This window comes from Neophocaena asiaeorientalis, unplaced genomic scaffold, assembly GCF_003031525.2.
Source record: "Neophocaena asiaeorientalis asiaeorientalis breed wild unplaced genomic scaffold, Neophocaena_asiaeorientalis_V1.1 scaffold476, whole genome shotgun sequence".
NCBI classification, from domain to species: Eukaryota; Metazoa; Chordata; class Mammalia; order Artiodactyla; family Phocoenidae; genus Neophocaena; species Neophocaena asiaeorientalis.
The window spans coordinates 7877793-7896162 of NW_020172178.1; the positions used below are offsets into that span (position 1 = coordinate 7877793).

The 18370-nt window shown below is 48.2% G+C and overlaps 1 protein-coding gene across 14 annotated transcripts in view; it reads left to right on the forward strand.

Moving 5' to 3' along the window:
* PPP2R5C (protein phosphatase 2 regulatory subunit B'gamma) overlaps positions 1-14665 on the forward strand; it is a 128135-nt gene extending 113470 nt beyond the window's left edge. For 9 of the 14 annotated variants that reach the window (XM_024759954.1, XM_024759880.1, XM_024759943.1 and 6 more), the window contains 3 exons: positions 1330-1402; positions 6535-6651; positions 11910-14665. In XM_024759954.1, coding sequence (XP_024615722.1) covers positions 1330-1402; positions 6535-6651; positions 11910-12041 — 322 coding nt within the window. In that variant the 3' untranslated portion in view covers positions 12042-14665. Of the gene's footprint in view, positions 1-1329; positions 1403-1926; positions 2584-3673; positions 5225-6534; positions 6652-11909 lie in introns of those variants that run through there. The other 5 variants (XM_024759961.1, XM_024759919.1, XM_024759901.1 and 2 more) reach the window with 3 other exon arrangements.
* Positions 14666-18370: the final 3705 nt, after the last annotated feature.

An 18370-nucleotide genomic window follows, 5' to 3' on the forward strand; every position in this document is an offset into this window, starting at 1 on the left:
CATCTCTCCCCACCACTCCCTGCCACTCCCCATCTCTCCCCATCACTCCCCACCGCTCCCCATCGCTCCCCACTGCTCCCCGCCGCTCCCAGCCGCTCCCCATCTCTCCCCACTGCTCCCCATCTCTCCCCATCGCTCCCCACCGCTCCCTATCGCTCCCCACCGCTCCCAATCACTCACATTCCCAGCTGAACCATCCCCTCCCCGACCCCCAAGTCCATGGGAAAATTGTCTTCCACGAATCCGGTCCCTGGCGCCGAAGATGTTGGGGACCGCTGGGCTAGATGACTCTGTCCCTAGGCTATGCTCATAACAGTATGATTAATTAATTATCAAAATCACATCTTCAGAGTCAGGTGTGGACTGTGGGCAGATCTGATTCTTTGTCACTTGGAGCCGAGGTAGATAGACTTTGAATGAATGTAATTCAAATTACAGTACATATATAACGAAGTGCCACGTTCTTTCCTTAGACAGTATGTGTTTACCTATGTGCAAGGCCCTGTTACGGGTTCTGGCAACACAGCAGTGAATAAAACAAACAAAAACCTTTGCCCTTACGGAGTTTACATTCTGGGTGGTGTGGAAAGAGAAAGACAGCAAAATACAAATGAGTAAGACATAGTGTGTGAGGGACAAGGACAGGTGAAGCAGGAAGGGGCACAGGGAACCGGCTGTGGGCTCTTTAACTCTTCAGGCTGCCCGGCCCATTCCGGCCTCAGCTGCACGCAGTGTTCAGGTGTGAAGTATGTGAACATCGGGGCTTTTCTAACGGCACATCCTCTTTCATGGAACATCACATTTCTGAAAGGGACCTTAAAGATCATGTAGCACATTTACTAGATTAAAACAAAAGCGTTGGTCCCATGGTAAGTAATGTACTGAAGGCCATACGCCTTGTTGGTGCGGATCTACAGGCTGTGCCTCTGTAAGGACGTCTTCACCTGGTTCCTTCGCACGAAGGTGTGGTCTCACTTTTCATGGGTATGTAAGCTTCTCACCAAAATCATACATGTCCTGTGATGAAGCGACAAAACAAGGGGAAGGAAGGAGACATAGATGTGCTTGTGCAAGTGTTTCTAAGAGCTTAAATTCTTAGACATGTTAAAATGTTGGTGTATTTATATTTTTAACTCTTTTTCTCTAAGCCCAGTTTCTTTTTTTTTCCCATTATGTACCTTGTGGTCACCACTGTGACGTACGTGGAATAATACCAGACAGTGACAAAGGGGAATAGGTGGTGTGTTGCTGGCCACGTTCCCCCTTAACGTTTTCTCTCTTGAATTTGATTCTTTTCTCTAACACCAATGACATTTTACTATTTTTCAGAGAGAAGCTAAAAATGAAAGAACGAGAAGAAGCGTGGGTTAAAATAGAAAACCTAGCCAAAGCAAACCCCCAGGTACTAAAAAAGAGAGTAACATGAAAACGTCTAGGGTGTAACTTGAATGTTTTTATGAGATAGGAGTGTGGATTCATCGTGAGAGGGGAGGGAAATCAATTTCACTAACACTGTATATGAAAATATCTGCAATAAAAATACTTTTCAACTTCGTACAAGTACTTATTTTGCCCCACAAAGGTTTTTACCACAGAATTGACACTTTTTTTTTTATTATGCTTTTAAAATAAGATATGAACCTTATGAATATACTGTGGTAAAAAGAAAGTCAGGATACAAGCTCTGTTTTGGGCCAAGATTGTAATTTGCTTTCTCAAATGTCATAGATGCTGTAGTTCAAACAATATTTTCCTTTCTTTTTAATATCAAATTAATTCTAAAGGAAAAGAAATCAGATTTGAAATAGATTAAGTATGAAGTCCATGTCCTCTTTCCTAACATGAGGTTTCTGCAGGCTGAGCCTTTCTTGTTAAAAGTTGACCGACTTCCGTCATCTTAGCCGCTAATCCTTTCTCCCATCCCAGCACGCCCTGGCAGGTGGGCGCCAATGACGTGTCTTCTGGAACTGCCAGCACTGAAGCAGTGTCCCCCGATGCATTACCTCGGGCTGACCCCCGGGGGCTGGGGGTTGGAGCCCTGTCCCGACAGACGTTCTTTCTGATGCTATGTGCCTGTCCGATTATCACTGAAAATCATTTGCCACACTAAGGATTCTCAGGCTGTCCTTAGCTCCCCAGAAAAGATTTTACCTTCTGAGGAAAGCTGCTCGGCTACCCCTAAAATCCTGAAAGGTTCAATACAGTGAACCAGACTACAAGCTATCTATTTATTTTCTTTGGTGAGAGGTATGCATAAATCATTATTATCTCAGTTGCTATGTGGGTTTTCAATCTCTCTGATGTTTAATAAAAAGTGATACATGAATACAGAGTTAAAAGTATGTACTTTACCTATATAACAACATACTGACTTGTATTCCCTTAAAACTATGATCAAGACACAAACCATAGGAAAACTGAATGACATCCTTAAGTGTATGTCCTTGATGCCACCTGAAACAAGTAACTGGCGTTTTTCTAACCATTTTTATTCCATGCTCTTACACAGAAATGCTATTTTATGTGAAAATAGCATGTGAAACTGTGTAGTAGCTAATTTAGGTAGAAAGCTATGGGTATGTACTTCTTTTTTTTTTTTTTTTTTTTTTTTCGAGCATCCGCAGGCGGACTCTCAACCACTGCGCCACCAGGGAAGCCCCTGGGTATGTACTTTTAAGAATAGAATTTATGTTGAACGTGAGGTTAAAATACTGACTGACGTTTGTTGTAAGACACAGTAAAAGCATACGTCTGGGGCAGTGTGGGTGGATGGACCCTGCCCGACGGGGCCCAGGCCGTCTTGCTTTGTCCAGACGGCCCCGTGCCGAGGGCAGACGGGTCCCAATCAGGGTCGTCAAGGACCCCGTCACACACACCCTTGAGATCAACACCCTTGAAAAACATGTATATACAGATCAGAGGGTCTGATTTTATTTATTTTACCTGGAAAATAGGAATAATCTCATAGAAAATCGCATAAAGCCTTACATTACAAACGAAGAGCTGGCTGTGATTGTATTAGCAAAGGTGGCCTGGTTTCACTGCTGTGCTGTAACAGATGTTCCTTCTAAAATATACATTGTCCTCATTTCTCTTTTTCTGAACTTTTCCTAAGCATTCTTACATCACATTTTTATTCCTTTGGCTGCTCTGTTGTAAAATGTCTCGGGCAACAGCCTGAGTGCGGTGGGCTTTGCCTGCGCTCACCCCTGCGTTGTGCTGTGGCGCTCTGACCTGAGCGCCGTCCTGCCCGCGTCTGCGTGTGAAAACCGTCTGTGACCACACCCCAGCAGGTCCTGTCCGCATGCTCCATCCAGTCCACCGAGCAGTGTCTGAAACGGAAAGTACTTCGTGGGCTAATGTCTCCAAGTGGAAATGAGGGCCTTGGTACCCGCTGTTCACTCTCTCTCGAGCCCTTTCTAAATTGTAGTCGTTGCTTGCCATTTACAACAGCAGCAAAAAGTAGATCGTGTTGTGGGTAATACAGCTTGCGTGCCACTTCCGTAACGAAAACACGTAGGTGGGTTTTTGAAGCCCGATTCCCCATCTCAAATCTGCCGTTTTGAGAAATGATTTAATAGCTTCCTTATTTTAGGTGGGTTCCCAATCCCTCACTCTGTTCACTGGCGTGTACCTAGAAGTCTTCCTGATGCTGACCCTTGTGTTTTCACAGGCTAAGTCTTTTCGTCTGCTTGGAGATGTGAAAGCAGGTTCCCGTGTAGGCCGGTTGGGATTTGGAAAGCTGTGGTCCTTCAGGATTTGGGTTGTGTCTGTTTTAGCAGTTGTGGCGGTTTAATTTTTTCATGTGATTAAAAAATGTGATTTAATTTTTTTATTTAATGTTTAATGTGATTTAATTTTTTTAAAGTGAAGATTTTAATAGTGAAGATTTCTAACGTAGTGAAGATTTCTAACATAAATATGCTTTTCCTAGTCCACCAAAAGAGTCCATATAACAGTTTTACTCCTGTCTCCCTTTTGTGGGGATCGTGTGAAATGAAGACAAAGCACTTCTGTGAATTTTAAGTGTGGCTCTGGCTCAGTGTTTCTGCCCCTTTGCAATGACAAGACGAGGCCATAGGAGGCCCAGGGCACAGAGTCTGGTTGCCTGCCTTTCCTTTGGGAGATGAGCCTCTCTGGGGAAATGTGCCTTCCTTATATCACCTGTCAAGAACTTCAGCCTCGGGAAGGTTTTTATTCCTAGTGAGAATCCTCTGGCCCCGAGCCTGCTAGTGACAGAGATTTCCTGTAGGCATTTTGTAGCATCCTTGTGTGTACTTTTCCTTGCCCTGAGCCCCAGCAGGGCCTCGGAGCCCGCACTGCTCTAGGCACGGCCGCTGGCAGGGTCCGTGTAGAGCGCTGGTGTCCTCTTGGTGTGGCCGAAGCTGAAGATCCCTGCGCCACTGCCCGAGCACTGCAGTGTCTCTGTTCTGTCTGCCCCGCCCAGCTGAGCCCCAGGGGGCAAGGCGCCGTGCAGACCCCAGCTCCCTGCTCCCAGCAGGTCACCACCTCTCTGGGCAGATGGGTGCCAGCTGCGTGTCCCAAATGCGCTTTCCCAGGATACAAAAATGAGAATGAGACACGGCCCCAGGTGTCAAGGAGGGGAGCCAGGATGGAAGCAAAGAGAATCCAGTCCGGGCGGCCAGATGATAGCCCACGCTGGGGGTTGTGCTGGCGATGCTGGCGAGAGGCCTGGTCGCGCCTTTAGAGACACGTAAAGGAAGGCTGGAGGGTAGGGTGGCCACGGCGAGGCGTCCCCACGGCACCAGGACCTTAGCCCCCAAGAGTGCTGGGCGCCCTGGAGGTGGAGCCAGCCTCTTAGAGGCTCACCTAAGGGGCTTAACCAGCCGGGGGCTCAAGGCAGGGGAAGGGGCGACTGGGAAACCGAGCTGCCCATAGACGGAGCATCACTCATGGGGGAGGGGGGGTGTGATCTGTGTCAGGGACAAAGCTGGAGAGGGGGCAGGACCCGTGGATTTTATGCCCAGAACAGCGTGCGGGCGTCACAGTGTCATCCAGAGCTAGTGGCCTCGGCAGGCTCGCGCTCAGGAAGCTCTTCCGGACACTCGGGGGCTCCTGGGGAAACGTGTGGAGATGCCGCTGCTGGACGGGGCTGACGGGGGGGCTGCAGGCATAGCGGGCCGCGGGGGCCTGCAGGCATAGCGCGCCGCGGGGGCCTGGGTGCCCATTGGGTGGAGGAAACAGAGCCAAGGGTGTGGCTCCCAGCGAGACCCTCGGGGCGTGAGTACAGACTATGAGTACAGACTGGGAAGACAGTACAGACTGTCTTCCCAGCAGTGACAGGAGCGGGGCGCGGCCGGCACCACAGGCAGGGAGGGGCAGCTTCAGGGATGACTGTGGCCCCCGCGTGGCCACAGAGCGGTCACCCACAGCCTGGTGCCCGGCGTCCCGTCGGAGAGGCGAGGCCCAGAGCCGCGGGGGTGAGCCGAGGGGTCGGGGGCAGGAGGGGCTGCTGAGAGCTGAGCGGCCCTCTTGGTCGCTCGCCCACGTGGCAGGAGGGAGGTGGTGGGCCAGGCGGGGGCGTAGGGGTGGGTGCCGGGTCCCCAGCCCAGGCAGAGGGGCTCGCTGTGGCCAGGAGGGCACGAGCCGGGCACAGGGCCTGGGGGAAGGGGTGCGAAGCTGTGGCTCGGAACCCCAGCTCCCCCTTCACTGGCCTGGGGCCCCGCGGTTAGCGTAGGTACCTCAGTGTTCCCGTCAGCCAAGTGGGATCATAGCAGACACTTACAGGCTGTGCTTGGAATAGCGCCCAGCTCGCGGCAGACGCACAGAGAGTGGCCGCCAAATGCTGAGGACAGTCAGGGCCTTCCGTGTGCCTTAGCTCACCCGCGCCGTCACAGCCACCTCCGAAGTGATCTCATCCCCACGTCCCACTCACGGAAACAAAGTCAGAAACCCGTCCTGCTCACAGCAGAGCCTGACTTGGCCCAGACCCCGAAGAGAGTGGAGTCCCAGGGCGCCCCGTGGGGAACAGGAGCGGAGCCAAGGGGACCCCACTGACACGTGGGCGTACCGGGCCTCCCGCAGGGCCGCCCATGGGGTTGCAGAGTGAGGTGCGAGCTGTGGGACCGATTGGGGTTGTGTTGTTTGGGAGGAGAGCGGAGAGGCTGTGAGTAAAAGGGTGTGATCGGTAATGGGGTTTAGGCGAGTCTGGAAAATGCCGAGAAGATGACCAGGAGCGAGGGGGCAGATAGAGGAGGGCAAGGCTGTGCGCAGAGGTTGGGGGCTGGAGGTGGAGGTTTCCGCGGGAAGCTTTCCGTGACCAGATCCAGGCTCACGGGGAGTCAGCAGGCTGGAGGCTCCAGGGCGGGGCGTTGCCCAGCAAGGGGCTGGGACAGTCTGGAGTGAGGCGACGCCCGGGGCCCGGGCGCTGCAGGTGTAGGCCGGGCAGGGAGCACTTCCCTGCACGTGGGCTCCCTTCAGGAGGGGCCGCGGGGGGTGGCCTGGGCCAGGAGCCCTGGAGCCGAGCCCTGAGCGCTGACCTGACCGAGAGTGACTCCGCGCTTTGCATTGCAGTACGCAGTGTGTAGTCAAGCGAGCACCATGAGCCTTCCGGTGGCAGTGGAGACAGATGGGCCTTTATTTGAAGATGTGCAGATGCTGAGAAAGACAGTGAACGAAGAGGCTCGCCAGGTAAAAGTGCACAGAGCTAAGCTGGGTGCGCTCCTAAGAGACTTGCTTAAGACGTGCCTGTGATTTTAGTGATGTGATAGATAGCACTGCCTCCTGTGTGTAAGCTAAAGTGAAAAATTCCATGGTGGAATCTTACAGGAAACCTTTCATCCATATACCTTAGATCAAATTAGTAGAAGCAGTTTTTAAGGATTAAGTATGTGCCTGAAATGTCTTTCTTCATTTACTTTAACAGTAATAATCCCAATTCTTCACTGCAGTCAAATGTTAACGAGAGCAAAGACTCAAAGGTTTGCGGTGATGTCTTCCCCCTCTGCGCCCTCTGCCCCCTTGCGACTTCTGCTCTGGCCCAGAGGCGCCCCTCTTACTTCTCCACAGTTACTGCCGGCCCCCCGGGCCCCAGGACATCAGGCAGAGCCCTCATCCTCTCAACAGCAGGGTCACGCTGCCTCGCAGGCCTGTGCCAGGGTCAGGGCTCTGTCAGGACCCTCATGCAATACCCACACTCGAGTGGTTTTGTTTCCACTTTATTTAGATCACCACCGATCCAGAGAAGGGCCCCTATCACTAAATGGGGAACCTTTGCGATTTAGGCTTTCAAGAGGGTAGTGGGTGGAGTTCCCACGTGTAAGGAGCCTCGCAGTTGCTGTAGGTCTCCGATTGTACCTCCTGTTCTCAATCCTTGCAGTTGATAAAGTGCTAACTGGATTTGGGGATCTGGCCCTTTCTGACTCTGAAACTTTAATCCCCTTTGAGCTAAGAATTCCTAAAGACATCCAGCACCACAATGCTGAAAAGTAACAAGTGAGGCTAAAATTATACTGAATGCAGATGGTCTCTAGATGATAGTGTCATTCTGAGCTCAGACAGAGAGGGTTTTTTTTTAACCTACTCGTTTTTAACTCAAGTAAATTGTATTCCCCACCTGATCAGACAGGATCGGGCATCACCAAGAGCACAGGCTCTAGACCATGCAGACTGCACTGCCCAACGCGGCGGCCCTGAGGCACACGTGACATGTGGCCGTCGGCTCTGAGCTGTGCGGCAGCCCAAAACACACCCGGGAGCTCCAAGGCTTAGTGTGAGGAAAGGACCTAGAAACATCCCCTTCATAATCTTCTGTTGCTGACAACATGGTGAAATGGTAGTATTTTGGATCTACTGGGTTAAATTTTTAAAATATTATTAAAATAAATTTCATCAGTTGCTTTTCACTTTTTCGATGTGGCTACTAGAAAATCTGGGATTCCATATGTGGCCGGCATCGTCTTCCGACCAGGCAGCGCCAGGCCAGGTGCCTTTCCCTTGGTGCTTCCAGAGTAAAGCACCCGCACTGGCCCGTCTTGCCCCTTCCTGCCCGGCTAGTTCTTGGCCTTAGGTTAAGATAAAAGCAGGTGGACGCAAACACGAAACATACAGTGCAAGAACAGCAGTAACTCGTTTTTTCACTTCATCCAGTTGGATTCCATCATTTCCTCGCAATATTCTTAGCAGTGAACAGATTGAATGAAAAACGTGAAAATCCTTATCTTTCCCTCTCTCTCTGGGGTGTTAATTTTCCTACTTCTTAATTTTTTTTTTAAACTTGGAAAGGAATTTGAGGCCACCTGTTTGATTACCATTTTGATGTTTTGGCTTCAGGTGGGCTAAAAGACGTGAACACTGGCCTCGTTACTGAAGGTGGTCAGAGGAAATCAAAATCAGGGTCCCTGCTACCAGCAAGCCTGCCCGTGGGTTTATGACCACATATTAGTCTTTAGGTCACTCGGGCCGTACAACGTAGAGAAAGAAACTGATGTCTAACAAGCCGGTCTTTACACATGAAATATTTTTAGGGTTGGAGGATTTTTCTTTTTGGTAGGTACATCCTTGGACTTGATCATTAAAGCTAGGAAAAGAATAAGCTATGCCCAAAATGTAATGAACGTATTACATAATTACATAATCTATGGACCTATGCTTTCTGATTTAGGGCCTACTCTGTAGGAGATGAAGGAACACAAATTAAAATAGCATTCTCATCTTGAGTAAGACTGCCTTTGAAAGTCAGCTCTAGTATCTCCGTGGTGGCCGATCTTCCAGCGGCCCTTGGAGGAGGGCGCGTCTCCCTCCTTCCCTGCAGGAGTTGTGAAGGAAGCAGCCTCTATAGTCATCTCCTCGTTAGTTCTGAGACACCACGTGTAGACAGGACATCGCTTGGAGAGCTCTTTCAGTTTGCTGGTTTGTTTTTATGACTTTTGAAATTAGACTGTATGACTGAGTTTTCTGTGTAACTGACATTCTTACAAAAATCATCCCCCTACCCATAACCTTTAGATTTCTACAGATCACATTCCTGGGTTGGAAGACTCCATGCTATTAAGACGTCAGTTCTCCCCCAAAATTAGCGCAATCCAGTCAGAATCCCAACAGGCACTTTTCTTTTTTTGAAAGACATAGACCAGTTAATTCTGAAATTCATATGGAAATGCAAAGGACCTAGAATAGCCGAAATAACTCTGAAAAAAGAATAAAGTTGGAAGACTAACACGACCCAATATGAAGACTTACTGTAGATTTCTATGGGTCAATTGAATTTCCCCCCAAATATCAAAATAATCCCGCATTTCTTTGAAATGATTCGGATGTGGGCTTGGGATGCATGTGAGGTACATGACAGTGTTGCCGGAGAATCGGCAGAGGAGACCCTAATGCTAATGGAATGTACTTGGTTGGAATTTTGTGGAGGAATTCAATTATCTATTTACCTGTCGGATCCATGATTTGGGTTTCTTCTGAGAAGATTGTGTAACCCTATATAGAACCTCCAAAATAAACTAGTAACGTTCATGTGAATGACATTGACATCAGAGACATTTAAAATGTTTTACAATTCTCATTTTTAACAGTCGGTCGGGAGGAAAGCAGTGTCAACCATGCAGTTAAGGAAGGTGTAGAAAGACGGAAGGTGGGAAGTGAAGGTATTCCTTACTCAGTACGTAGAAGTGTATTTAAGGCTTTTATATTTAGGAAAATCACTGACAATGTTATGTACATGAAGTATTTTCCCTTTTTTCCCTGTCATTCCAGCTTGTGATGGTGAAGACAAAGAAATCTGGTCCCTCCAGAGATTTTTGATGAGTTCTGTCCTAAGTTCAGTAGTAAAACGTGCGCTCTTCTGTATGACCCACCCCGATGTCGTTTTCCCATTTACTGTATAGATTTAGCCTTTCAGCATTGCCATTTTGCTGCAGACAGAGGCCGTTTCTCTCCGGCTTGCACCTCCGTAGGGGCGTCTGGGGCAGCGTGTCCGTCTGTCTTGTCTGCCCACCGTCAACAGCATGCTCGGCCCACACATCCCTCCACCAGTGTCACTCGCCTAGAGGGACCGTCTGCATGATGTCCCACTCTCCTGCCTCCCCTTTTTCTGATTTTTTTTCCCGCCTTGTCGCTTGTGAAATTGCTCTCTGCTTTACACACTGGTTTTAAATGGCTATGCAGAGAGGCTCAGATGGGTCCATCACACTCTCTGTCCTTCCAGAAGCTTCCGGGGTCATGTTTGCCTTCTCAACTTGCATTTATTGGTTCCAGGCATTTTCTATCGAAATGTTTCTTCTCTTTGGAATGCCTGTTGCAGCATTTATTAAATATTTCAAGTATCGGAAAGGCCTGATTTTGTTTTGCTTCGCTTTGCTTTGTTTTACAGCTCCACCTGGAGTGGGCATAAAATTCAGGGTAGAATTTCCCTCTGAGTTTTGCATTGGTTGAAGGCAAACACGCTCCACAGATGAGACCACTCTTACAAGGACTGTGACCGTGACAGGCAGCCCCTCGGGGACGGAGGGGCCTCCACAGTCTCCTGACATGCGGGGTTGTCCCGAAGGCATCTTACATTAGTTCCCAGGAGGAAAAAACCAGAATTCCTGCCTTTGCCATAAATGAACGTTAATATTCAAATAACAGTTCTAGAAATAATCCTAAAATGATGTCATGGAAAATTCCTTACAAACCTTGATATTATTGAGGTTGTCATATAAATTTGCAAAGAACCCTAAGAAACATTAGCTCTGCAAAAGTGTGTACTTTTCATATATGGCGTCCGCAAGGCCTTGGCTATTTCATTAACGCAAAGAGAATTACACTTTGCATGTCGTACCACCGATGTTGGCAAGCTGGGTGCTGTGAGGAGTGGTTAGGGATACGTTCTTTCTGTTGTCAAGTGATTGACTTAATACAGATTTTCTTCTGGTAGGTGTTTGACCACCACCACAAACGTAACTTCTTCTCTTTAAATATAATCTCCCCTTTGCTGGAGACGCTAAACAGAAAGGAAGACGTGGTTCTGGTTAAAGTTCCTCATGCACTGGCAGCTTCCTGGTACATACGTTGTGTCTAGGTGATTTAGGTGGCTTGTTGTTTTGTTTCAAAGATACTGCTATTGATGCAATGGCCCTACTCCAAAACCGAATAACTTGTTTAACTATTATGCGTGGAAATGGACACTTTCGGTGTATAAACGCACCATATCAGGCCCACCCCCCTTTCTTTGCAGACACAGATCTCTAAATCCCCATGCAAAAAGGGATTCATGTAGGGTTTTTTAGTTTTGGGGTGTTTGTTTTCGTTTTGTTTTGTTGAGTAAAACCAAAATGTCCTAACTTTAGGGAAAAAATGGAATGGAGATGGGAGTCTTATATCTTACCCTTATTAGGAAATTTTATACAAATAATTAAATACAGTTTTTCTGAATTCTAGAGGGTTTTTCCCCCTACATGACCCATTTAATACCTCTCATTTTAAGTATCTTCTTTCAAATTTGATAGAAGTTTTAGACCTGTTATTTATTGGCTTCGAGTCCAGTTTAAGTATGTTATTCATTCTTTCTTTTTATTTACCTCCAAGGGAAATTTCAACTTCCTGAAATGCTTCTGGAAGGGACATAGCCATAAATTGACTTCGGTAACATTCTGTGAAATAGGAAGATTTTACAATTTATGGGATTTACTAAAACTGGTGAATTTGCAAATAGCGGTACTCGATGCTCTGTACAAAACTACACATTTTATAAGACCACAATGCCAATATTATGCACGCCGTCCTTGGGTTACTTTTAATAAACGAGGCGTTCTTGGTTAATGAGGGTGATAAGAGACATCCTGCCCTTTGTGTGCTCCAAATCCCCAGGGAGGCGCTGAGTGTGGGCACCACTGGCTCAGCGCAGAGCGAGCACACTTCCGGGTCGCTGGGTCTGTAGCCAATGCCGTGCGTTTTTATTCCAGGCACAGAAGGACCTGAAGAAGGACCGGCCCCTGGTGCGCCGCAAGTCCGAGCTGCCCCAGGACCTGCACACCAAGAGTGCCCTGGAGGCCCACGGCCGTGCTGACGAGCTGGTCCCCCAGGACGGGCGCTAGCCCCGACGCCGTGCGCGCGCCAGCCCTGCTCCGGTCTGTAGAAAGTACACGCTCTGTGTGCCATACAAATCAGTTACACTCAAGTCAAAGCTTTCTCCAACCCCGTTCCGTAGGCAATAACATCCTTCCGCCTCAGCTCGAGACTAGGAGTTCAAACAATGGTGACCACCCAGGGCCACATGCCGCCCATGGTGTCCCCTGCACGGTCCCAAGTAAGCTGGTTTTCCAAAATCAGAGCTAAGGAAAGCACCCTAGTCATCATCTTCACGTTCTCCCCAAATGGAATTTGCGATCATTTAAGATAGGTGGTCCAATGATAGTATCAGTGTTTTTCAAATCAAAGGAGCACTTTAAAAAAGTATTACCTACTTTTTAAGACTTTACAACCCTTGAGATTGTTTCCACGTGATTGTTAATGCCAGCAGTTTCTTTCTGGGGTTTTTTGGTTTGTTTTTGTTTTTTAATCTCATGGAAGTGGTTCCTTGCTGTCATCGTTCCAACACCACTCAACTGGGAAAGTGACACGACAGCCCCCGGCCGCTGCCTCTTCCTAAGGTACTGCTTTACTTTGACCAATACCATGCGTACCACACCCTGCTGCTTCTGTGTATCGCTAAAGCCATATTTCCAAGTCTGCGGTCCAGGACCAGGATCCGGGAGTGGGCACGTAGGAGAAATTTGTTTTAAAAAGAGCTTTCTCTTGACTGGAATTGGAATTTTAAAGTGATGTGTCTGTGTTTTACTCTTTGCAGAATGATTTCTCTCTACTTACACGTTGTTGCCCTTGAACAAGGCTCTTCAATTAGATAAAATTATATTCTCTGAGAATTCCACATTTTGTAGAAAATTAGGACGAGATCATTTTGAGTGAGGCCAGCTCTCGGGCCTGATGCAGGCCACCGCTGCCTTTGGGCAAAAGTAGCAGGAACAGCGCCGTGGGCAGGCACCCCCCTCCCCGCAGTGTGGCCCTGAGGGCTTCGTGGAGGCGGCGGCAGCGATGGCTTCCAAGGAGTCTCTTTCTGTTGAAAAGAGCGCACGTAATAGATGCCTCGTAAGGAAAATACAGCGTCTTGAGTTTTCATCGGTCTTCAATGCTGCTAAATATTTCAGACTTCCTTGCATGTATTCAGCTTTTTGTTTTTGATGGAACAGCACGAGGAGAAAAATCTTTAAACTTAATGCTTTGTTCTTTATTACTCTCCGGGTGGCCAGTATTTTGACTTACTTATCCTGCTTGAAAGCTATTTGAGATGCGTACTGCTGCTCTAAACCAGTGATTCTAGTTTCTTCTGTCTCTGGCATAAGATTCTATAACTTGATGTTAAATGTCTTGATGCATCAAAGGTAAAACGTGGCTTCTTTCAGGATCTGTTTTTCAGTTGAGGTCTTGGGAATCCACTCAGACATTGTGAGAAGCAGACGTGGTTCCCTGTGCAGCTGTGGTACGTGCTGCCCCTTGGTTTCACTTAAATCCTTTGATGATGTTTATTTCCTTGTTTCCTGTAGGAAAATCATTTGGAGGGAGGGGATTTCTGGCGTTCAAAGCAAGTGCTAGATTAGAAGCTGCCCCAGCTGAAAGGGGAGGAACCCTCTTTGTGAGCAGGAAGTATCCATCCACTTCACCATGATGAAATTTATCATTTAAAAAAAGTTTAGATGCCTTCTCCTTTTGAGGGAAAAAGGGTGCTTTTTATTGTATAAAGCAGCGTCTTATGTATTTTGATAAACCATTGTTTGAACTTCCGTCTTTAGCTGATAGATTCTCAGATATACTTGGTTTGGATGTTCGCAGTTATGTTTGTGACAGAGGTTTCTGGGAAGCCTCTCCTCTTGCCCTAGGGAAAAAGCAGAATACCAGTGTTTGGGTGATGTGGAAAGCTCAACGTATAAGAACATCTTTTTGTCTAGGTTTTACTTCTGCTCTTTATTGAAGACAAACATTCACCAAAAAGGGAGGAAAAAAAAAGTTTTGAGAGAAACTAATTTTCTTTGACAAGAGTATTATTTAATATTTTGGGCTATGAAAGTTTTCCTAGTTAGTACTCAGATTCCCTGTGCTAATTGTCCAACTGACATATTATTACATAGATACACTGTTTATTCTGTACCAAACTGATTTCAGAAGTCCTGCATTGAAAATAAACTGGTGACTGTTTTTCTTCAGAAAGTTCTGCGTTTGGCATCTTCACTCTTTCTGAAGTGTATCTGTACATCAGAAATGTCACTATTCCGAGTGTCTTTTTAGTGCAGCTTTAGTATGGCTTCCTTTTAATATTGTACATACATTGTACCTTTGTTTTATGGTAATGAGTAATAAAAATGTAGACTTCATATTTTGTACAAAATGTCCTATGTACAGAATAAAAAAAGTTCATAGAAACAGCAAAAATAGGTAAGTGGCACAATTATTTTTCTTTAGAAAATATCTGTAACTTGATGCTTTAGTGAAATGTTAAGTACCTACATATTTTTTAACATTTTGTAATTCAAAACTTTTTGTTTTGACATTGTTTATGAAGAGAGACTTCATACACTTGCCATTTAATATGCTCTTTTATCTAATTTTAAAAGAAACTCTAAAAATGGTGTATTATATGGACTAAATAAAGAACATGTGAATTTTACTGCTCATCATGACACTAAACTTAGCCATGGTGCTGGGCAAGCCGGTTCCGATCTCTGTCCGGCGACAGTTAGGGGCAGAGCAGCCCCGCCAGGGATACCGGCCGGAGTCCCTCACTCAGCACTGGCGGAGCGCCCACGCTGCCGTCCATCACAGCCACGTCTTTGCAGAGCCTTCTGTAAGGTCATTTTTCTACTTTTCTAATGGGAAAAAGTAGAGATGACCTTTTAACAACCACCTCTTGTTTTGTGAGTAGGCAAGTGTGAATCAGAACACAGTTTATAGAAATGGAATTATTTGAGCCCTAACCATGATGTTTAAAATTATTCTTGAAGAGACAGTGAAGTCTTGAGAACAGAGTCGTGTGGCTAAGAATATGAGTTTGAGATCCTAGCTGATCCACCCCCTTCTTACTGGGGGCCTTGCTGTCCTCACCGGTGCTGTTACCGAAAGGTCGCTGGGGGCAGGCCCAGTATCAAGTTGCTCCGTCCCGTCACTGCAATGACCTCAGCCTCCCAGCAGGTGGACCGTGACCCAAGCCCCTCAGTTCCTTTATCTGCCAAACGGTCCCTGTGACTCCCCCCACCCCAGGACAGAAGTGCAGAAGTCGCCCTTGGAGCTGGGGTGTCTAGGAAGGGGAGGTGTCTAGGTAACCAGTCGTCTCGGTTATCAGTCTGGCAAGGTAAGGGCCCAGGCAAAGTCTCCAGGGTGGGAATCTCTGGCAAAAGAGACTTCCTGACTTCACTTACTCGTTCATAACACGGTGAACAGGCCCACTGCCCAAACCAAGAAGCGATCCAGTAACCGTAACTTAATCTACGTCCCTCACGAGCTTTCTTCTCCAGCCTGGAGACCGGCATGACTTCATACCATAGCAAGTTGCTTCATGGGTGAGGAGACCCAGGTCCCTGGAGGTTCAGTGAGCGTAGAAGCCACGTCTCCCAATTCCTGGCCCCTTGCTCGTGCCGACATGATTTGAGACCCCAGATCTTCACCTAAGGTGATGCTGGGACCGTGTCAGATCTCTGATGGCTGTGCACGGGTTCCCGCCGCCAGTCTGCACGCATCAGTGCTGGGCATGATAAAGGGCGCCCCCGTACTCAAGACGAAAGGGCAATGAGCCGGTTCCCTTCCATTAAAGCACTATCTATCCTTTAACTGACATGCTTTTCCTCCACTCTTGGCATTAAACCTTCGGGAAATGGCAAACACAGGACTTCCCTGCTGGCGCAATGGTAAAGAATCCGCCTGCCAACACGGGACACGGGTTCGATCCCTGGTCCGGGAAGATCCCACATGCCGTGGGGCAACTAAGCCCGTGCGCCACGACTACTGAGCCTGCGCTCTAGAGCCCGCGAGCCACAACTACTGCAGCCCGCGCGCCTAGAGCCTGTGCTCCGCAACAAGAGAAGCCACCGCAGTGAGGAGCCCGCGCACAGCAACGAAGAGCAGCCCCCACTCACCGCAACTAGAGAAAGCGCAGGCGCAGTAACGAAGACCCAACGCGGCCAAAAATAAATATAATTAATTAATTAATTTTAATATTAAAATTTTAAATGGCAAACATAAATAGCAGTTTCTTAGTAATTCCCTTCTTGAAAACAGTTGGCAGTACCGTGGGCCACCCTCCACCCCCCAGAAAAAATAGTATGGCAACAGCGCAGATCAGCCTCCTGACCTGTGGAATCTGGAATTCTGGGAACCCCTGGTCTAGTTCAAAACCCTTGTTTTACAGAAAATGAAATAGACCCAGAGACAGGAAAGCCCGGAACTAGTGGGCGTTGGCACCCGGTCCATCGTACATATTTAATGGGATCTCAGAGTTGTGTGCTTGTGGGTCGTCCTTTATGTTGCCTGCCACTTGCATTCTTTCTAGGTTGTGAATTTTTTAAATATCTCTGGGAAAATGAAAGATTTACTTGAGATAGGCAACAAGCTTCATATGGAAGTGTTTTTACTTTAACAAGTAAAAATTTAGGTATTTCCTGAATAGAAAAAAATGCCATATTAAAATCCAAGTTTCTCAGAACATTTGAGGAAAGCTTTTTGGAGTCATCCGTGCATTGTACAGGATGTACCAGAAATGCTCAGTCATTTATAACCACACATTTTCTATTTAAAAAAAAAAGGTACCCTTATTTTTCACCCGTTGCTCTTTCAAAACTTGAGTATAATAAATTAAAATCAAACACAGGCCCCCTAGAGTGAAGACTTGACCCAGGTGAAGATAGTGGAGAGAATTCCAATCAACAGATGTATGTGCGCATGTGGGCGCTGGGCCCTCAGGGTGCCTGGGACGGTCTTGACACCCACACATAGAGGGGCCGGTGCCGGCAGGACGGGCCACACCTGCCTGCCACCTCCCAGCCACAACCCTGCATTCGTCTTCATCCCAGGAATTGGTGCTGTCACCGCTGCTGGTCAAACCCGGAACACAGCCTGGATTCTCCCTCCACTAGGGATTCTTAAATCCCAGAGACCGCGCCTCCCAGGTACCTCTCTATCCATCTGCCTTGCCCCAGCTTCCATCATCCCCCAGACAGTGTAACGGCTTTCTCTCCAGAGCATCTTAAACGGTGATCACGTCACCCTCTTGCTTAAAACACTTGAGTGCCTTCACATGGCACTTAAATAAAGCCTGAACTCCTCGCCATGGAGATAAGAATCTCTGATCTGACTCCTGCTGACTTCTGCAACCCGCGTTCAGTGTGTCCCATCAGGCCTCCATGTCTCACCCGATGACCTCTTTCCCACCGCAGGGCCTTTGCACAGGCTGTCATGCCCATCCCATCCCCCAAAGTGGCCTGGCTGACTTCTTTTTATCCCACCAGTCTAAACGGCAATGTTTTCTCTGAAAGAGTCCTTCTCTGACCACCCTATCGAGTTGGACACCCCCGTTACCCTCAGCCCACCCCCTTCCCTTCAGAGCCCTGATACAATTTGTAATTATATTTGTTTCTTAGTTAAGCGCCTCCACCATCAGACAGGGACCTCATCTGCTTTTTCATCGTGTGTCCCCAGTGCCCAGCTCTGCCCCGGGTGCAGACTTTGCTCACTTTGTCAGGCGAATGAAGGTGCAAAATGCTGGGATGCCCGCCGGGGAGGGGCTGGACCCCTGAAAGAGGCAGGCCGTGGGGGAGTCTCGCTCACTGCTCATCCCATCACGGGGTTTACGGGATGTGCCAGACAGTAATGCTGGTGATGAGCTTCACAGACATCCTGCTTCTACGGAGAGATGCCCAACAAGTCAGGATCACGACAGGCAGAGGGCGGGGCGCTGCAGGGGACATCTCATTGGGCTCCACTCAGTGAAGGTGGAAAATGTTCCAAGCAAAGGGATGTGTACAAAGACCCAGCGATGGGGGAGGCCTGAAGTTTTGCTGGCGCTACACCGTCACCAGAGGGACCAGGGAAAGTGGCCGAGGAGTGAGGCTGCAGACGTCGGCAAGGGCCAGCTCGCTGCGGAATGTGGACCTTAGCCGATAGGCGGGGGGTGGCGGGGTGGGGGGGCACGTAAGCCCCTCAAATTGAATGAGGTGGGGAGAGTGGGAGTCCCGTGCAGGAGAGCGAGGACCGGCCGGGAGGAGCCAGAGCCGCCTCAGGATGCGAAGTCTCTGCTACCGCTGGGACTCGGGGCGTCTGGCCGTGGGGACCAGGCGTGATGCCCCTGCGTTCCCAACGCCCGCGTGTCAAGGAGTCGGGCCGC